The sequence below is a fragment of the Crocodylus porosus genome, unplaced genomic scaffold (assembly GCF_001723895.1).
Source record: "Crocodylus porosus isolate Cpor-Errol unplaced genomic scaffold, CroPor_comp1, whole genome shotgun sequence".
In the NCBI taxonomy this organism is placed as follows: domain Eukaryota; kingdom Metazoa; phylum Chordata; order Crocodylia; family Crocodylidae; genus Crocodylus; species Crocodylus porosus.
This window is the reverse complement of record NW_017728944.1, coordinates 5,217,988-5,235,976: the sequence shown is the minus strand read 5'-3', so window position 1 is coordinate 5,235,976 and position 17,989 is coordinate 5,217,988. Positions and strand designations below refer to the sequence as shown.

Sequence of the window (17,989 nt, the reverse complement as noted above, 5' to 3'; positions counted from 1 at the left end):
GGCGGCGGCTCCGCCGCGGTGCCGCCCTCGGAGCGCCCAGGCCGGGCACAGCCGCCTTGCGCCCGCCGGCCCTCGGGGCTGAGAAGGTGCAGCTCCTGTCCTGGGCGCTGCCAGTCGCCTTTCAGGCCGAGGGGAGCCTGGCCTGAGGCGCAGCAAGGGGCAGGCGGTGCCAGGGGCTGCCCCAGGCGCTGTGGGAAAAGCAGTAACTGACCTGACTGGGGACCTGCTGTGTATCTGGGTCCGTGAAGGCAGGAGACCCGTCAAAAGACTTTGGAAATATCTGGGTGGGGGTGGAGGGTGTTTGCTGGGAGTCAGGGCACCTTAGGTTCTGGGGATTTGGATTTGATTTGCATTAGAACACGAAAAATGTCTTTCACAATAAAAATAAAGAAATAAATGTATCAGGGTCCATGACAGCAAGTTTCCCGTAAGCTTTCCCGAGGATAGCCGTTCTGTGGTTCAGTACCTGCTGACGGGTTGGGGCTTAAAGCCGCTTTATGGAAATAGGAGGCTCCTCCCTGCCTTGCTTCTGTGGCCATATGGCTCAGGGCAGGCGAAACTCAGGGGCATCTTGGGGAAAGCACCAAGCTGCCTTGCAGAGGCAGATGGGGCAAGAGTGTAGGATACAGTGAGGCCTCTGGGGCTGTGGAGATTGCTGTGCAGGACACAGAGGCAGCTGGCTTTAGCCTCCTGCAGGGAGGTGGGGTGAGACAGTAACAGCGGATGCTTGGGAACAGAACCAGGCTAAATCCCAAGCAGTGGAGAGTTAGGCAGCCCCTTAACCCTGCAGGGCTTAATCTGTTTGCTGGCTATCACATCTGCCTGGGGCCTGCTTTACAAACACACTGTTAACTGTTTCCCTCCTCTCCCTCATGCTCTGCTTCTTGTAGTGGGGGCTGGTTCCCTGGAGCCCTCATCTTTTAGGTGTGCCTGGAGCTGTAAGACACCCCTGACTCTTGGACCAGTTCAAGGTGTTTCCCAGGTTGCAATCAGAATCCCCAGATTTTGGGTGAGCAAAACCTTCATCCCAAACCCATCCCTGTTAGTACTGACTGCCCCCTTGTCAGCCCTTCTGAACCCTCTTTCCACCCAGCTGCTGTTCCACAGTCCAGGCTGTGGATTGACAGGGCCACGGAAATGATATCCTCCTCTGTCCTAGAAGGGCTGCTGCAGCACAGAGCTATAGCATATTAGCTAGGCAGAGAGGGGGTTCAGAGGCTGCCCCTGGTCCTGGGACAGGCACAGCAGGGGTCTGAATCTGGAACCCTGTGGCAACAAGGCACAATGGTGCTGAGGGCCTACCATTAGGGAAGGAAGTGCTTTTGGGCTGGGGATGCTCTCTGCAAACAGCAGGCAGCCTACCTGGGCTGTTTCTTAGTATAGTAGTTGTGGCATCAGAAGGGATATGTGCTGCATGCATCTCTTCTGTGACAGTCTGCACTGCCATGGGGTGGCCAGCCTTTGCCAAGAGAAGTCCTAAGCATGCATGCACCCCAGAAGCTTGTTGTTGGCGTGTACCATCCCTGGGGAGGGACCTAGGTCAGTCATTGGAGACCACACAGCATGATTCACAAGGAAGAGGCTTCCCAGCCCTATAGGAAAGGTCATGGCCACAAGGGGCTCATTTCTGCTAGGTCCTGTCATGTGGTACCTTGGCTTATGTAATAGGGTGCAGGCAGGCTGCTGGAGGCAGGAAGAGGCGTCTTCTTCCGTGAGCTGAAGAGCATCTGGGGCAGAGGGGGCAGGGAACAAGGCCATGACCAGGCTGGGGTCATACAGACCCTTGTCTTTTGCTTGCGGTGGGTGCTGACTCTTTTCTGTCAGTGAGGGGGTGGTAGCTTGGCTTGAGACACAGAACCTAGGATGAGGGTGAAAGAGAGAACAGAAAGCTCCAGGTGCAGCTGGGCCACAGGCTGTGGTGGCGACAGGACATCTGTTTGCTTTCTTAGCAGAGACACAGCAGTGCCAGTCTTGCTTGCTGGGTTTAAGTGAAGGCTAGAGCCATCAAACCAAGCCACTGACCACAGGCAGGCCAGGAACCCCCATCATGCCAACAACCTCTGCCTGACACAGGCTGAAACAGGGGGTTGGATGGGGCAAGTGTCTTTCTAGGCCAGGTTGAAGCCAGTTTAGTGCTGGCTCCAAATCTGCAGTTGGTATCTAGCCTGGGATGCTCCTACCCTGCAGGTGTTCCTCACTCCTGCCAAGGTCCTAAGGCTGTCCATCACTTGAAAGTCCACCTGCAACTTGGCTGTTCTGTAGTGTCTTCAGGAGCTGGAGTAGCTGAGCATTGGTCCCCAACCTTGCAGTGCAGGGTGAAACAGGGATTTGGGGGCAGCAAATCATAGTGATGACAGCCATGTGTGTGCCCTGAGCACTATTCCCAGCAGGAATGGGGTTGCACCCTCTCTACAACTTATATGGGCCACTTTGCATGCACCCTGAGATGCCTTCCCTTTTGCTTTAAATCCCTTACCTCCCTTTGGCTTTAACCCCCTTCTCCCTCACCTTCCCAGACACCATGCTGAGCTGGGGGTTTTGCTCCTTTCTTTGCATGAACACTAGTGGTAGGTGCCAGAATGCAAAGCAGCTGCACCTGGAAAGGTTCTATCCCAGGTTTCTGTACTGCAGCTTGATGCTTGACTAGTTGGGGAGCCTGGATCCTGCTGCTCATAGGAAGTGAGACTAAAAGTATTATACAACAAAGGAGGGTAGAGGAACCACAGAGATAAACAGACTCCCTAATAAGGTTGCACACACCTTACTGCTCTAACGGATCTCCAGCAGCTTCTAAAAGAGAACACAGTAAGCACTAGTAGATCACCAGTGAGAGGCTCTCCTCCCTTCCACCACAGGCTGGCTGGGGGACAGGCATAGCAGCTTGGATGGGCAGGGTCTGAAAGGCGAAACAGGGATAAACCGCTGAGGGAATGACTGCATCACCCGAGAAAGGGAGGATTGTGGGATTATCACTGCAAAAGGCAGAAAGTCTGTTAAAGACTTGCATTGACTTGTTGCCCCATCCCTGACAAAAACTAATCTGCATGTTAATAAGAAGCTTACCAATTCTGTTTCCAAATTATAAAAAGTACTACTGCATCCACTAAGAGCAGGAGGAGTGGACCTCTTCCAAAGGCCCTAGCTCTGGGAAGCTGGTGGGGCTTATGGGGAGACCAGAGGGGAGGCCCAGGGGAGATGTAACAGTGGCTGCCTATGCTTCCCAGAACCCACTGCATTTCCTCTAAGGAAGCCAGGCTCCAGCCCTGTGTCCTGGAGCAATACCTCATCACATGGCTAGGAGCATCAGGCCAGATCCCCAGCTGGCATAGAGTAGCAGTGATCCACTGCAAGTAATGGGACTGCACCTCACTCACAGTCCCACTGGCATAAACTAGCATCATTCCACTGAGAGCAGTGCTGCCACTATGCTAACACACAGCACAGTATATCTAGCACACTTTGGCACAGTTTATCTAGCACACCTTGCTGTGCTGCGTTTCCCTGTAGGCCTCCGGATGAGTCACTTGGAATGAGCATCCTGGGACTGGGAGCATGTGTTCTTGCTGGGGTGTCAGATGCAGCTCTCCTGCCCCAGTGGGGGCTAGCAGGGGAGCAGGTGCCATACATGACCCATTGCTCCATCAGGTAAAGTAGCAAACACCCAGAGTAGTAGGGCTGGTCCCAAATGTTCCCCCCCCATTCAGTGGCACCAAGGGGGTCTCTGCTGTATTGCGTTCTGTGGCCTATGCCACAGAGCGATCCAGTCACCCAGACAGGATCCCAAGGCCTTGCCTTCTGGGCCTGGTTTCCAAAGAGTTGGCATGTGGAGTACCCCTAGGAGCTGAGCCTTATGCTTTTTCTGCCCCCCTTTTTTGGACACGTATGCTTGAGGGAGGGCTCAGACTGCTGCAGGACACACCCCGAGGTCAGAAGCAGGGGTGGGGGAAAGGGAGAGGGCTGTGTTATTGGTATCGGCTCAGCATATGCTCAACCACAGCACAGCCACAGTGTTTTGTGGCTCAACCTACGAATAAGACGTCTCTGCAACTTCGCCATGGCTGAGATGCCTGCTCCCAACCAGGTGAGGGTTTGCCGGCTTGCTAAGCTGGGGGTGGGGACACGTTTCTGTTTGAGATGAAACCCATGTTTTCCTGATAAAGATTCTTTTTTAACTCATAAAAATAAGTAAATCAGCTTGACCAGGAGCCACTGGCAGGGCTGATCTGAGTGCCTTGTCCTGAGTAGCCCTCCTGGGACCCACCATGGTCCTATCCAAGCTGGGATTCACCACCATACCTGAACTCCCACTAGCGGGGAGTGCAGCCCCCAGGCCTTGGCCCTGTATGGAGCTCCAGGATGTATCCACACCAAGTTCCATGCAGGGCTCAGGGGCTAAACTACATCTGCAAGGAAGCTGCTTCCCATGTAGTTGGACTGGCACAGTCGTACTGCTGAAGGACAGGGCAGTGCTTTGTGCTCCAGGATTTCAGTGGATGAATGTTGGGCAGAAGCCAGCATGGATGCATAGAGAGTGTTGACTGTCTGTGCCATCACTAGGCTGCTTCACGCTCCAAAGTACACCACACAGCCCTGCAGTTGCTGTAGCTGAGAGCAGGAGAAGGCATCCAGGTCGCTGTAAGGCCTGAGCTTGTAGGTCTTACCACAGCCCTGAGTTCAGCACACAGCCAAGTAAGAAAGAAACTGCAGTGGTAAGACCTTTCTTGGTTGCTGTCTGTTGTTGTAGCTTCCCTTTGGCAGAGGTGCTTACACCAGTTTGCACCAGTGGGACACAAGCTCATCACCACTGATGAGAGCTCTGCAGGGATGCCCCAAGCAGCACTGGGGGAATGTCATGGCTGGGAGGGCTTTGCCTGCCCACCCCCATGGCTGGGCTGGAGACACTGAGACTAATGTGTTGCATTCAGCGAAGCAGGCACCTAGAAACGAGGGGAGGAAGCAAGCCCCCAGGAGGGCCTCAGGACTGAGAGCAGGGTTGTTGCTAAGTGGGGAGAGGGTGTGTCCCTGTGGCCCTCCATCTTTGTAACCCGTGTTGAAGCAGAAGGGTGTGTGCTTTGAACTCTGTGTACATGTCTGCTGGTTTCTGGACGCACGTATGCACCTTCTCCCCCAGGATGCCTTGCACTGGCTGGCTTAGTTTCGCTGGGATCCATTCTCTTTTGAGATCCCCGATACCTGCTTGTATGGCTTGCTCACCCATTGCAGCCTACAGAGGCCCAGGCCCTGTCCCAGCTCAGGTCAGTGAGTGTGCAAGCCTGTGTGTGGATGCTGAGCACTGGGCAGCTGGAAGGCAGGGTGCTAAGCATTCATCCCTCCCATGTCACTCCTGCCTTATTGGCCTCAGATATTTTTCTTGTTTGCTAGAAAATGCTGAGCTGTCCGCAAGTCCTCCAGCTGCAGCCCAGAGCGAGGGCTGCTTACATGGTGCCTGGGGAGTGATGTGTACCAGCTGCAGGGCTTCCCTGAATACAGGGAAACTGTGATTGAGGTTGCTCTTCCTACGCAAGGATGGTAGAGCGGCACCGCTCTTGCAGTGACTGGGTGTCTGGAAATCACCCCGCTGCCTTGTTGTGGGTGAGGTGTGAGACAGAAACTCACTCACGGCGTCCAGAGGCCTCCCCATCTGGCAGGGCCAGCGCTAAGATGCCTGTTGTCAGGGTCTCAGCCCAGGGCCCATTTCACTATCTGGCCTGCAATGCTGTGCCGCTGCGTAGTGGTATGTGCTGTGTTGTGTTGAATTGTGCTGTGCTGTGCTGTGCTCTGCTCCCTAGGGGGCATTCTTGCTAATGTTATTTCTTTGTCAATCCCAGACTTTCAGCCCCTGGGAGGTCGAGGCCGCAGTTACCACTGATTTATACTTTGACGCCACATGGGAGGATGGCATCATTCCCAAGCTGTGTGAGAAGGGGGCTGTGCAAGGCTTTGCTCGCATTTACCAGCCGGCAGTCTATGTGTTGCTGTCTCTACTGGGCGTGATGGGAAATGGCTTGGTGCTGCTCACCCATGCCCGCTACCGCCAGGCACACAGCGTGACCGACGTCTGCCTGCTCCACTTGGCTGTGTCTGACCTCCTGCTGCTCCTGACGCTGCCCTTTGCTGTGGCCGGCCTGATGCAGGGCTGGCTTATGGGCACTGGCTCGTGCCAGGCCCTGCAGGGCCTCTATGCTCTCAACTTCTACAGCGGCTTCCTGTTCCTGACCTTCATCAGCATTGACCGCTATGTGGCCGTTACCCGGGCACCCCTTGCCTACCGTCTGCGGCCCCGTGCCAAGCGCTATGGCTGGCTTGCTGTTGGGCTGGCCTGGGTGTTCTCCACCTTGCTAGCCCTGCCCCAGTTCGTGTACAGCCAAACTGAGCAGCACCAGGGCCTGCAGCTCTGCAGGGTGGTCTTCCCTAAGGGCATCTCCAAAGCAGCCAGGGGAGCCACCAACTTGGCCCAGGTTGTGCTAGGGTTTGTGGTGCCATTCCTGGTCATGGCCTCCTGCTACACTGCCATCGCCCACACCCTGCTGACCACTCGTACCTGCCCGCGATATAAAGCCCTGCGGGTAATCCTGGCTCTGGTGCTTGTCTTTGTGGCTTTGCAGCTGCCCCACAGCCTGATGGTGCTCCTGGACACGGCTGACTTGCTGGGCCATCGGGAGATGAGCTGTGCCCAGAGCCGGAGTAAAGACCTGGCCCTGGTTATCACCAGTGGCCTGGCTTATCTCCGCTGCTGCCTCAACCCTGTACTCTACGCCTTTGTGGGCGAGCGCTTCCAGAGGGAGCTGTGGCTCCTGGCTAGCGATGCCGGCTGCGTGGGCCAGGCACAGGGTGGGTGCCCTGCCTGCTCCGGCACCAGCTGTCGAGGATCACTCTCCACCTGCCAGGAGGTGATATAGGGGGCAGTGTTCTCAATGTATCCCTGCTCTGCAGTGCAGGAGGCCAGACCTAGAGTCCCATGGCCGGCCTCTCCCTGTTCCTGGCTTAAATTAAGTGTTAAGTGCCAGTGAGGGCAAGGCAGAGTTTCATGTTCACACAGCAACTTCTTCTGGCCATTGCAGAGCCATCATTCCCAGCTGGGGAAAAAGTGTGACCCACCCCTTGCTCCTTCCTCACCAGGCAAAAAATACAGCAAGGGTCTGTTGTGCCTGAAGGCTTGTTTGACATCTCTCCCTTCTATGCAACTTGACCAATAAAAGATATCACCAAACCAGCCCTGGTTTCCGCATGCTCCCTGGACCATGACAGCTACAGCAACATGATGTACTGCTGCCCTCATCACACACTGTTCTGTGAGCTGCCCCAGGCCAAGGAAGGCACCTGACCATATGCTACCAAGCCCCATCTTCAAATGGCCTTCATCAGAACAAATGAAGGAGTGGGCCATATGTTCTCAGAGCCCATGTCTCCCTGCCCCTGACTGCTATTGCCCCTGGTCCATCTGGGGCCCTAGTGGTCCCAGATGGTAGCTGCCACATCCAGCTTTTCAGGGTTTGGTTCTGGGCGCTTAGACCTCCCTGGCTTCCAGAGCTGCTGGAAATGCTGGGGGATTGCAATTGAAAGCGATGGTGGCCACTGGCAAAACATCAATCTACTGGTATAGGGGGCCATTGGTCTGGCCCAGTATGGGACTTCTTATCTTCTCATGGGTTCCCCAGATGGGCTACAGTGGGATGAAACCATGCCATGCTGCAGTGCCCAGTATAGCTGTCATGGGCTTAGCACCACTAGATCCATTAGTTGTTCCCCCTGCCAGAAACCCACCTGGCTGGGAATCCATGCTTCATCCCTGGATGCCCTGCAGGGGGCAGCAGAACCCAGCTCTGCCTCCTGTCCCTTACCAGGGCTGAGTCCTGCAGCTGGCTCACCTTGTATCAGTGCCTGGCTGTGGACTCCCTGCCTGGTCAAGGGGGTCATGCAAGCAGGTGCTGGAGTCTCAAAAAGACAGCTCAGCCCAACCTTTATAAGCCAGCACTCAGCCTGCCAGCTGGCCCGCTGCTAGTGGGATCCTGAGCTCAGTTGCGCTCTGGCCCACAGCCACTCTGTCTGGAAAGTTCCTCTGCCAGGTGGGCACTCATTGGCCCTAGCAAGGTCACAGGGATGGTGCCTTCTCCTGGCCTGGCCCTGAGACACCTGGGAACTGCTCACAGATGTAAGCGAGGTGCTGGTAAATGGTTTCCCGAGTGAGCGGATCACGATAGTCGGGGGTCTGTCAGGGCTGCCCATTCTCCCCAATCCTCTTCATCTGTGCCATTGAACCCCTGGCTCAGTGCATCAGGCAGGACCCTGGGATCCATGGAGTCCAGGTCCCTGTGGGAGGTAAGGAACGAGCCAAAGTCCTGGTCTACATGGATGATTTGAACATCCTGTGCAAGAATAAGTGAGCAGTAAAAAGAGTCCTGTGGCACACATGGATTTATGAAGCAGCACCAGAGGCCAAGCTCAATGTGAGCAAAAGCACCTGCCTGGCTGTAGGCAAGCTCAGGGACCTGGAGTCCCTGGGGGTCTTGGTCTCCCGCAAAAGGGTCAAGATCCTTGTGGTGGAATTTGACCTGGAGCTGAGTGGAAGGAGGGCGTGGGAGAAGAAAGAGGCCAAGGTGAAGCAGAGGTTGAGTATGTGGCATGGGCATCACCTCTCCATGGGTGGCCATGTGGCACTCATCAAGGCAGTGTTGCTACCAGTGCTTCTGTACATTGCACTGGTCTTCCCCCCTGCAAAGCGTATCATCTACAGACTCCAGAGAGCCGTAAGTGTCTTCTGGGGGTCCTGAATGAAGAAGGTGGCAAGGAAGACCCTGTACAAAAAGAAATGAGCTAGGGGCAGGGGGATGCCAGACATCCACCTGTCCCTGGGAGCACGGTACATGTGTCAGTTTTACAAGCTGCTGACTGGACCAGAGACAAAAACAGCCTGTCTAGTAAAGATTTTGCAGGTCACCTGCGATGGTGGGGGTGTACACAACCAATGGGAGACCGTGGACCATGGAGCAGCCCTGGTTCTATGGGGTGCTGAACAAGTTCCAGAGTGAGGATGGGTTACAGAAGGGAAGACCGGTGACTATGTTCAACCAAAAAAAGATACAGAAGACGTCAGAGACAGGTTATTGACCATGGAGATGCTCCCCGATGAGGACTGCCAAGACATCTGGAACCGGATATTCCACAAGGACCACAGGGACTTAAGTTGGTTGATAGTGTACTGAGCACCCTCAGTGAGGGTGTGGAGGTACAGGGAGGGACAAGGGATTCGACCCAATTGCCCCAGGGAAACTTCTCAAGAAGAAGCAGAGACCATTGACCACCTCCTATGGCACTGCCCATATGCCAATGGCATGTGGGAAAAGGTAAGCCAGCTTCATGAAAGAGTGACAGGAGTCAGGCTGATGACAAGGGAGGCATGGATGTACAGATATCTGACTGAGCAGCAGAGGTCTCAGACAATGCCTTTCGACCAGTTTGCGTCCTGTGTCAGGATTGTCCTGTGGCAATGCAGGAACCTCCTGTTATACAGGCATGGTGAGCTCAAGGAAATAGACTGTGTTAAAAATTTTCTGAGTGAACTTCAGTCCTACCACTGGAAATTGGTGAGTGAGGATGGAGAAGACATAGCCAATTTCATCTGGAAAGTGATACCTGGCATACGTTGTTCAAAGACCCCCCCAGGATGGGAAGTGGACAGAGAGAATGAAGAGGACAGAGATGCAACTGGACCTGGAGACAGCGAGAAGGACTACAACAGGATCAGCAGCAGTGGAAGTGGCAGCGGCATCAACAGCGACAGTAACAAGGACAGTGAATGAACTGAGAATGTAAACCCTAAATCAGGGTTTGGACTAAAGGACTGCAATTTGGGTAGGTGGGGGTGGAGGATGGGTGCGCAGAGGCACAGGGGAGTGGGTGCGTTTATTGTACCGGTAAGCATGGGTTTCTTAATGCGGTTTTAGGATGCGTGATGGAAAGCTTATGATAGAGTGTGTGTGTGTGTGTGTGTGTGTGTGTGTGTGTGTGTGTGTGTGTGTGTGTGTGTGTGTGTGTGTGTAAAATAAAAAACCGGGCTATGAAGAAAACTTCTTGCTACATGATCGATCAATCAATCGATCGATCTATCTATCTATGCCCCCAAAAAAACCTGAGAACTGGTTTACATGGGGATCTGGACTTCCAAGCATTCAGTCTGGGGTGAAAGGGCTGCACCCCGCCAGTACACACCACTGGTGCCTACAGATACTGACTCCAAAGGGGTCACGTCCTCTGGTGGCTCACAAGGTTTATGCCCACAGCACTTCTCCTCTGACCCTGTGAGGCTGGGGTGCTGTGAACTGCACCCCTGGGCAAGGATGGGAAGAAGATCTTCATAACCCTGCTTATGCTGTGCTCCATATTTTGTTTTGTTTTTTAAATACATTTTTCATGTTCCAAGCCAAATCAGCCAAATCAAGTCCAAATCCATGAGTCAGTCCAGAACCATAAGTGGCACTACACCCCGCAAACTTCCTCCACCCCCTACAGGGGCTTCAGATATTTCCAAAGTCTTTTAGCAGGCATCCTATGTGCAGGCCCAAGCCCAGAGGCTTGGGGTTCAGATGCCCCCAAGTTTCGCCTGCCCTCCACATGGCTGCAGGAGCAAGCGAGGGAGGAGCCTCCCATTTCCATAAAGCAGGCTTTAAGCCCTAACCCCTCGGCGAGTACTAAACCACGCCAGAAGAACAGTTATCCCTGGGAACACTTAAGGAGAACTGTCTTCTTGGACCCAGATACGTGGTGTTTCCCTTGCTAGGTGGTGCTTCTCCTGCCAGGTCCACGTGCTGGTAGGACCAGTGCCTTGGCCAAACTGCCCAGGCCCTGGTGGGATCACAGTCCAGGGGCCAGAATGGCTGCTGCACCTGGGTCAGTTTAGCTCCTCCCTATCTCAAAGAGGCACAGGGAAGCAGGTAATGGAGAAGGAGGGGAGCTGAACCCATTATCAAGAACTACACAGCAGGAGAGGAGGAGGGCTTTTCTATACGGAGACATGACGTTCATCATGTCTGTGGGGGACTGGGGAATGGTCCTGACAGCAGCCCACACTAGGCACCAGCCTGTGAGACAGAGCTCAGGTGCAGTCCCCGCCTCCTCCCTCCCTCCTTCCCTGCAGGCCAGGACATGCCCTGACAACCAGTCAGGCTGGCAGAGCATCTGCGGCACAGTGCAACGCCTACCCCACCACCCCTTGCTCCAGGGGAGCTGGAGCTCAGAGCCCAGCAGCAGTTCTGCCTTCCTGCAGTCCTGGGCTCTGAGTCAGCCTGTGGGGGAGGGAGAGAGGGCTGTATTGGTCTCTGGATGGAAGTACAAAGCCTGTTTTCTTTTTTTCTTTTTTGAGGGGGGGAAGAGCGCTGGGGGACTCCATGGAGACCAAGGAAAGGCACAGGATGGGGGAGGTACTTGCTAGGCAGATGGAGTGAGGGCAGTAGGAGAGGGGAGCAGCAGCCCTGCCAATTTTGCACCAAGGTCTGAATGCTTTGGCTGTGGCTGCTGCTGCCCCAGTATTGCCAGTGCTCTGGTCTGATCTGTTCTGTGCCGGTGAGGAGAAGCAGGCTACAGCCAGGTCCCAAATGAAGATAGGCAACTGAGATGCTCCCTGTGATACCCCTCCCTGCTGGCTCATGGGCCCCAGGACTGACAAAAGTTCTGGTACTGCAGCTGGAACTGGGCCTGGCAGTGCCGCTGGCATCACACTATGACCACACTGTGCTGGGAGCTGGAGCTGCCAGATATGATCTTGCTGGTGCTTTCCTGTGCTGGGGACTGGTTCTTTCCTTGGGGTATTTCTGCCCTAGGCTAGCTCTGTGAGAATGCCTCCAGGGGGCCAGACTCCACACCTTCCTGGCTCTACAGAGCACCTGTTGCCTGTCCCAACCACAAAGAGCCCTTGGCAACACTTTGTGGCATTCTCTGGCTTGTAATCTCCTCCTAGCACGCTGCCTCCAGCCAGGATCCACTGCTGAGGAGCTGAGTTTATCTCTGACATGATTAGGAACAGGAGGTGATGTGGTAGGCCCATGGCTGATGCTGGGGCAATTGTGCATCCAGCTCTTTTCCCAGCCCTTTCACCTGCCAGTAACTTGTGACATGCATCAGTAATCCCAGGACACTGAGAAACCCCTGCTCAGACACCAAGAGCCAGGAGGACAGAGTGAAAGAGATCTGCTTCCATGACCCAAACCAGTGATGATGACACTTAGAGCTGAAGAGCCCAGAAGAGTGTTAGCCCCACAAAGGCTTTGTAGCCAGACATCATTATCTCAGTAGGACCCCTTCTTTGTCATGCTTAAAGCAGAGTCCAGCTCTGGAACATACCTATACCCTATAAATGCTTGGAGAAAGACTGGAAATCCCCATGAAGACCAGTGGGGCAACAGGACCCCACTCTGTAGAGAAAAAGCACCAATGGAAACCCCCCTTCCCCCCCACCCCACGAAACAGAGACCGAATGGGACTTTCCTCTTGTTTCACTTCCTAGATATGCTCTGTTCCTGCTGACAGCATTTCCTAGCTGGCAGCCCTGACACCAGTCCACCTGTTCATATATGCCCCCACAGCTAGCGTGCAGCGCAGAATGCCCGGCAGCATGACATGCCCCTTCTTGAAGGGTCACAAGGTCCCTGGGGCATTTTCCCTTCCCACCTGCTTTTTGGGTGATGTGGATGCTGGAAGAGTAGGTGAGGAAGGGAAAGAATAGCAGGGGATAGAATGAATGCCCAAAGCCACTTTGAAGGCAGGACCAGCCCAGAGATCAGTGGAATGACTGTGGGTCCCCATGGGGGACAGCTCCTATCCTGCAGTCTAAGTTGGTGGGCACTCCACCAATGCCTTGTGCAGACTCCATGGAATGGGACAGGCACAGGGAGGCAAAGCACTGGCCTAGAGAGAAAACAATTTCCAGCCCCCAGCACTGTGATACTCTCCCCAGTGCAGATTGATCTCCAGGGAGCCATGGTCCCCAGGAGGCAGGCGTGGGGGGAAGGAACCATGCCAAAATCAGGACTGAGGACGCTCTGCATTGCTGGGGCTTGTAGGGCTACAGCTCTCAGCTGCACAGCCAGGGACAAAGCTGCGCAGGTCTGTCTGGCTGCCAGAACTACCAGCTCAGAGAGAGGGAGCCCTCCCAGTTCCAGCAGGGAGCCAGGTTCCAGCCAATTGTATGAGGCGAAGGCATGAGGCATTGCAGTGTTTAAGGCAAGAGCTGAACATGAGAGCAGCTCTGGATACACGCTGCAGGGAAGCCTTTATAGAGCTTGTTGGGCTCCCTCACCCTACCCACACATGCTTCCTCCTCCTCTTAGCCCCCTTCCCACCCCCAACCCCCACCCCACTTTGGGTATGAGGATTAGTTTAGCTTTGTTGTTGGGGAAAGCTGGACCCAGACCCTTCACCTAGTTCTTAGCAGGAAATGCTATTGCTGCTGAGTCAGCAGACGCTGCAGCTTGTTCCTGGGCAGCCTGTGCAGAGCTGAGCTGAGGGTCCAGGCCAAGAGCAGCCTGGATTCTCCAGGAAGGGGGTCTCACCAGGCAAGCTTTGGGCAAGTCATCATCCTGCTGTTGCCAGCTACCGGGGGCTTGGTGAAAGGCTGGAGGGACTGGGAGCTGGCACCAGGGAACAGGCAACTGTGGGGGATAGTCTAAAGAGTACAGCAGCCAGACTGGGGGGGGGCTTTATTAGGCAACAGCTTTTGTTAAAATTGTGAAGTGGGCCATGCACTCTGCCTCCCAGCATTTGTATGCCCCCCCAACAGCTTGTACCCCTGAACTGAGTTGCTGCACTGTTACTTGGGCAGGCTGAAGATCCTGACCCTAATGAGCAGACCCCATACTGCGCAGCACTTTGTCCTGCGACAGCTCCAATCTGTGGAGCTCCAGAGGAGTGTCATGAAGAAGGTGGCAAGCAGGTTAATGTGCTTTTTGCTATTTCTTATGCAGTTTGGCAGCTGGAAGTAGGCAGGAGAGCTAGCAGCATGTGTCCAGACCACACTTTGAGCCCACAGCCAGCCCCCCACAGCCACTGCCCTCTGTACAGCCTTTCCACTTTAGCTGGTATCCAGCTCCTTGTCTGCCCCCAGCTGGCCTTCTCAAAGCCAGTGCCCAGCTGTTCCCCCCCGCTCCCCCTCCCAGCTGGCACATAGCCTGATACAGTCCTCCACAGGCAACCACATGGGAGCCTCTCCTCCCCTCCCCTCTGGTTTGTCGGAGATCTGCCCCAAGGTCGTGGGAGTCCGCCTCTGCACCACTGCTCAGCTCCACTGCTCCACTCAACAGCCCAGAATTCCAGCCCCTGTCTCCCAGTATTTCTAAGATCTACTGGGAGCAGCATCTCCTGGGCTAGCTTGGGAGAGTGGGAGGAAAGCTGGCAAGCAGCCTTTTCCTGTGTGTGCATCACGGCCCCATTGGCTGCTCCCAGAGGCATTTCTGACCCAACAGCTGTAGAAAAGTCACAGCCAGAGGCTGATAGATTAACCTGTTCTTGGCCAGAACAGGCTGAAGTAACATAGGCCAGAGAAAGTGTTGAGCATTTTGAACATGGGATCTGTGGTGCTGTGAGCATGTGATCATCAACCAAAGCCAGCGTGGACAGCAAGGGGGACATAACAGTGTCTGCTGCTGGATCCACAAATGGACCAGTGTATCTTGAGACCGTGTATTTCGAGAACATGTTGATCCCAGGTGCCTAAATCTTGTTGATATTCATGGAGCTCAGGGACTGTCTATGTTAGGGAGTTTTCTACTGGGTCATTTTACCTATGTATGTAGATGTCCCACTGCATCCCCCACTCACAAGCACCTAAATGCTCTGCACTGGTGCAAAATGGGACTTACACTGCTGCAATTTACCCTAGAGCAGTGTTTTCCAGTCAGTGCTATGGCACAAAAGTGTGCCGTCAGAAATGAACGGGTGTGTGGCAGAATTTTGCCATGGCAATGAGCTACAATAGGTATGAGGGTGGGGAATGCCTTTTAACAGGTGTGCCGCGGGAAACTGTTATTAATGTAAGTGTGCCTTGGGCTGGAAAAGGTTGGGAAACTGCCCTAGGGTCAGACCTCTTTGCTTCCACATTGGGGTTTGCAGTGGGGCAGCTGCATCAGCAGCATGACCCCAGGAGAAAACTCCTAATGGAAAAGGCAACAAGCGAGTGGGCTCCACAGAGACCAATGTGGTGATTACTAGGCATGTGAGCTGTGCTCAGACAGCCCTCCAGCCTTTCAGGGATCTCACTACCAACCGAATCCCTTACAGACTCCAGGGCTCTGGGGGAGTCACTGCCCTGGCTGCCCTGGAAAGCAATGTGGTGACCCCACTGCAAGAACTGTGCAGAGTGCCTTTAGCTTCCCTACACATGGTCTGAAATGTTTCCTCTCTCCCAACTGCAGACTCCAGGTTGGGGAGAAGAGCTGAAACCTCCCAAAGCATCTTCACAGGAAACATTTGCATTGCACTGGGGAGATCTTTCTCATTTTTTCCCATTGTTGCTGCTTGGAGCTTATACACTTGATTCTAAAGCACCCCAACAGACCTGGCAATGACTTGCTTCACTTTCCATTACTGGCTGGCATGTAGATAACTTTGTAATAGGCAGCTAGGTAGACAAGCAAATATTGGTAGTTTTGTGCTGCACAATTCCAGACATGTAAAACACCCTTTGTTTTCAGTTCTGTCGCCCAGCAGGAATCTCTCAGCTTCTGTCAAGTACATCTGTATGGTTTTGCTGTCAAGGATGGGTTGTATTTCCTTCACCCTTTATCCTAGTCCTTTGTAAAACTTCTGCAAGTGTTAGCAGGTTTGTTTCAGGCTTGCACACACACTTGTATCTGTACATAAACACACAGACATGTAAGTTTATGCACACACACACACATGCATGCACGCACACATACATCTTCATTTAAAGGGCATTAAAGTGACCCTAGGGGGCTGTAAAAGCCCTGCTAAGTTAAGGTAGAAGCATTTGCTTTTTCCTTGCTTCACCCCACGTTATTATCCTGAGGTATTTGCCACCCAGTGGACACACACATTCCATGTATTGCAGCAGTCTCACTTCTTGGCCTCTAATAGGCTACAATCAAATTTACGATACTGCCAGTTTTAATTGGACTCCATAGTTCTTTAGCTTTTCCTGTTTGGATGTAGAGTATCTGGGCCATAGGGCTGGGTCAGCTAGAGCTGTAAGCAACACATGGCAGCTTACAGCTGTAAGCAACACAGGGCAGCACCTTCACAGAAAGCATTTTTCCTTCTACTGTCTCATATTCACTACTAGGTCTGTTCTCAACAGATCTTACAGGCTGCTCGTGGTGTAGCGGGGTTTCCTGGTCATGCATAGCCTTCCAAGCTCTGTCAGAGGCAGGGTGAGTCCTAAGGGAAGGAAAATAGGTAGCTCTGCAGGCACCAGTGCTCCTGGAAGTGATTCCATTAGCAGGTTCAGTGTCAAAAAAATAAGGAGTCTACATTTTCGAGGCTGTTTAGTTAAGGTTTTGATCAAACAGTTCATCAGAAAGCAAATGAGTATGCAAGCCCCCCTGGCCTCCCAGTGGCACAAAGCATTTTGCAAATGGTTGTTTGGAAAAAAAAAAAAAAAAAAGGATTGGATGAAGCTTCAGAAGGAGCTGGAAACAAAACAGGAAACGCTGTGTTTGTTTCTCTTGCTTTTTAAAGCCATAACCCTTCAGCCACCCTGCTGCAGAGACTCTGGAGAGTCCTAAATTTCTTATTCCCTTCTATATGACCAAGGCAGTTTGCACAATCATCCTTTTCTGCCAGGTAAAGTTGAAATCCTCCACTTGTTACATCAGACGTCTGGGTAACCAATGGTAGTGTCACAAAAAGAGGATTATGGCCTTATGTGCAGCAGCTAGCTAGGGCTGCTGAAAAGACAAACTGCTTTTTTCCAGCATCTGGCAGAAGTGTGTGTTGGGAGCGGGGGAGGATGGGGCACAACTTCTAAGCCCCCAGACTCCAGGGAGCCAAGTTGTCAAGCCCCAGCAGAGTTGACTCAGCCTTTTTTCTTTTCCGGGCCAATGACCATGCAGCCTCCTCCTTCTGCTTGAAAGGATGCTGGAGGGTTAGAGCTGGCTGGCCTTCCCCTCTCCTCCCTGGGGCATAGGGATGACTGGGGTGCATTTATGTAGGGGACACAGATAGGGGTCATCCAGTAAGAGAGGGGGTGATATGTGGGGTTATGCTTGCCGTCACCAGGTCGGAGCGGAGGAAGTTTGTTCCCCCCCGAGCTTCTGGCCTTCGCGGGGTGCCCCATGGGGCCGGTTCCCTCCAGCTGCTACAGGTGGTGGGTATCTTACTTTGATGGGTTGTATTAGATTTCTGTCAGCATGCAGGGGAGACACCATGATCAATCAGGTGGACCACGTAGGTGGGCTCCCCAGGGCAGGTGATTGTCTCTGATATGTCCTCCATCGGAGGTCTATATTGAGCAGATTCTTTTTGGTGTTGGGTGGTGGAACCGGAGCTTGCTCCATCCACTCCATGCATTGACCTGGTATTACCGGTGCAGAAAAACAGAAAAAAAAAAGCGGCTTTTTCCAGTGTCCTCAGAAGCACTGGTTGCTGGCCACAGCCAAGGCTGCAGATTTAAGCTGGAGACTCCCGGCTAGAGGGTCGCGCCCCTCCGCTCAGGCTTGGACCCATCTCCCTATCTGGGGCCAGGAAGGCATTTTCCCCATGGCAGACATGGGGGTCTGGCCTTCCCCTGTAGCGGCGTGGGGCCTCTACCCTTGACCCCTGGAGGGCAGCTGAACAGCCCTGGCAAGGGCGGGCACGGCCGGCCCCGCCGCCCTGCTGCAGCCGGGGCTCTTGGCGTCTCTGGGCACCGGCCCCGACCCCGGCCCTGCCGCGCCGCTCTCCCCAGACACCAACCCGGAGGGCGGAGCCAGACGCCGGAGACTCCGCGGGGGCCCTGCCCCCGGCGCCTGATGCAACACGCGGAGTCCCGCCCCCGGCCGCGGAT

At 54.0% G+C, this 17,989-nt stretch overlaps 2 protein-coding genes across 3 annotated transcripts in view; both read left to right on the top strand.

The window, feature by feature from the left end:
* Window positions 1–4,023: 4,023 nt before the first annotated feature.
* The window catches only part of CCR10 (C-C motif chemokine receptor 10), a 14,666-nt gene continuing 700 nt past the window's right edge, over window positions 4,024–17,989 (top strand). Inside the window, exons 1-2 of one of the 2 annotated variants that reach the window (XR_002103782.1) lie at window positions 4,024–4,081; window positions 5,829–7,089. Coding sequence is in view for 1 of the 2 variants with exons in the window: in XM_019550461.1 (XP_019406006.1) it covers window positions 4,055–4,081; window positions 5,829–6,899 (1,098 nt within the window). In the remaining variant the exon portion in view is untranslated. Of the gene's footprint in view, window positions 4,082–5,828; window positions 7,832–17,989 lie in introns of those variants that run through there. The other variant, XM_019550461.1, reaches the window with a different exon arrangement.
* The window catches only part of PLEKHH3 (pleckstrin homology, MyTH4 and FERM domain containing H3), a 28,141-nt gene continuing 17,066 nt past the window's right edge, over window positions 6,915–17,989 (top strand). The window contains exons 1-3 of the mRNA XM_019550503.1: window positions 6,915–6,924; window positions 6,995–7,022; window positions 11,581–11,584. Of these exons, the coding sequence (XP_019406048.1) occupies window positions 6,915–6,924; window positions 6,995–7,022; window positions 11,581–11,584 (42 nt within the window). The remainder of the gene's footprint in view (window positions 6,925–6,994; window positions 7,023–11,580; window positions 11,585–17,989) is intronic.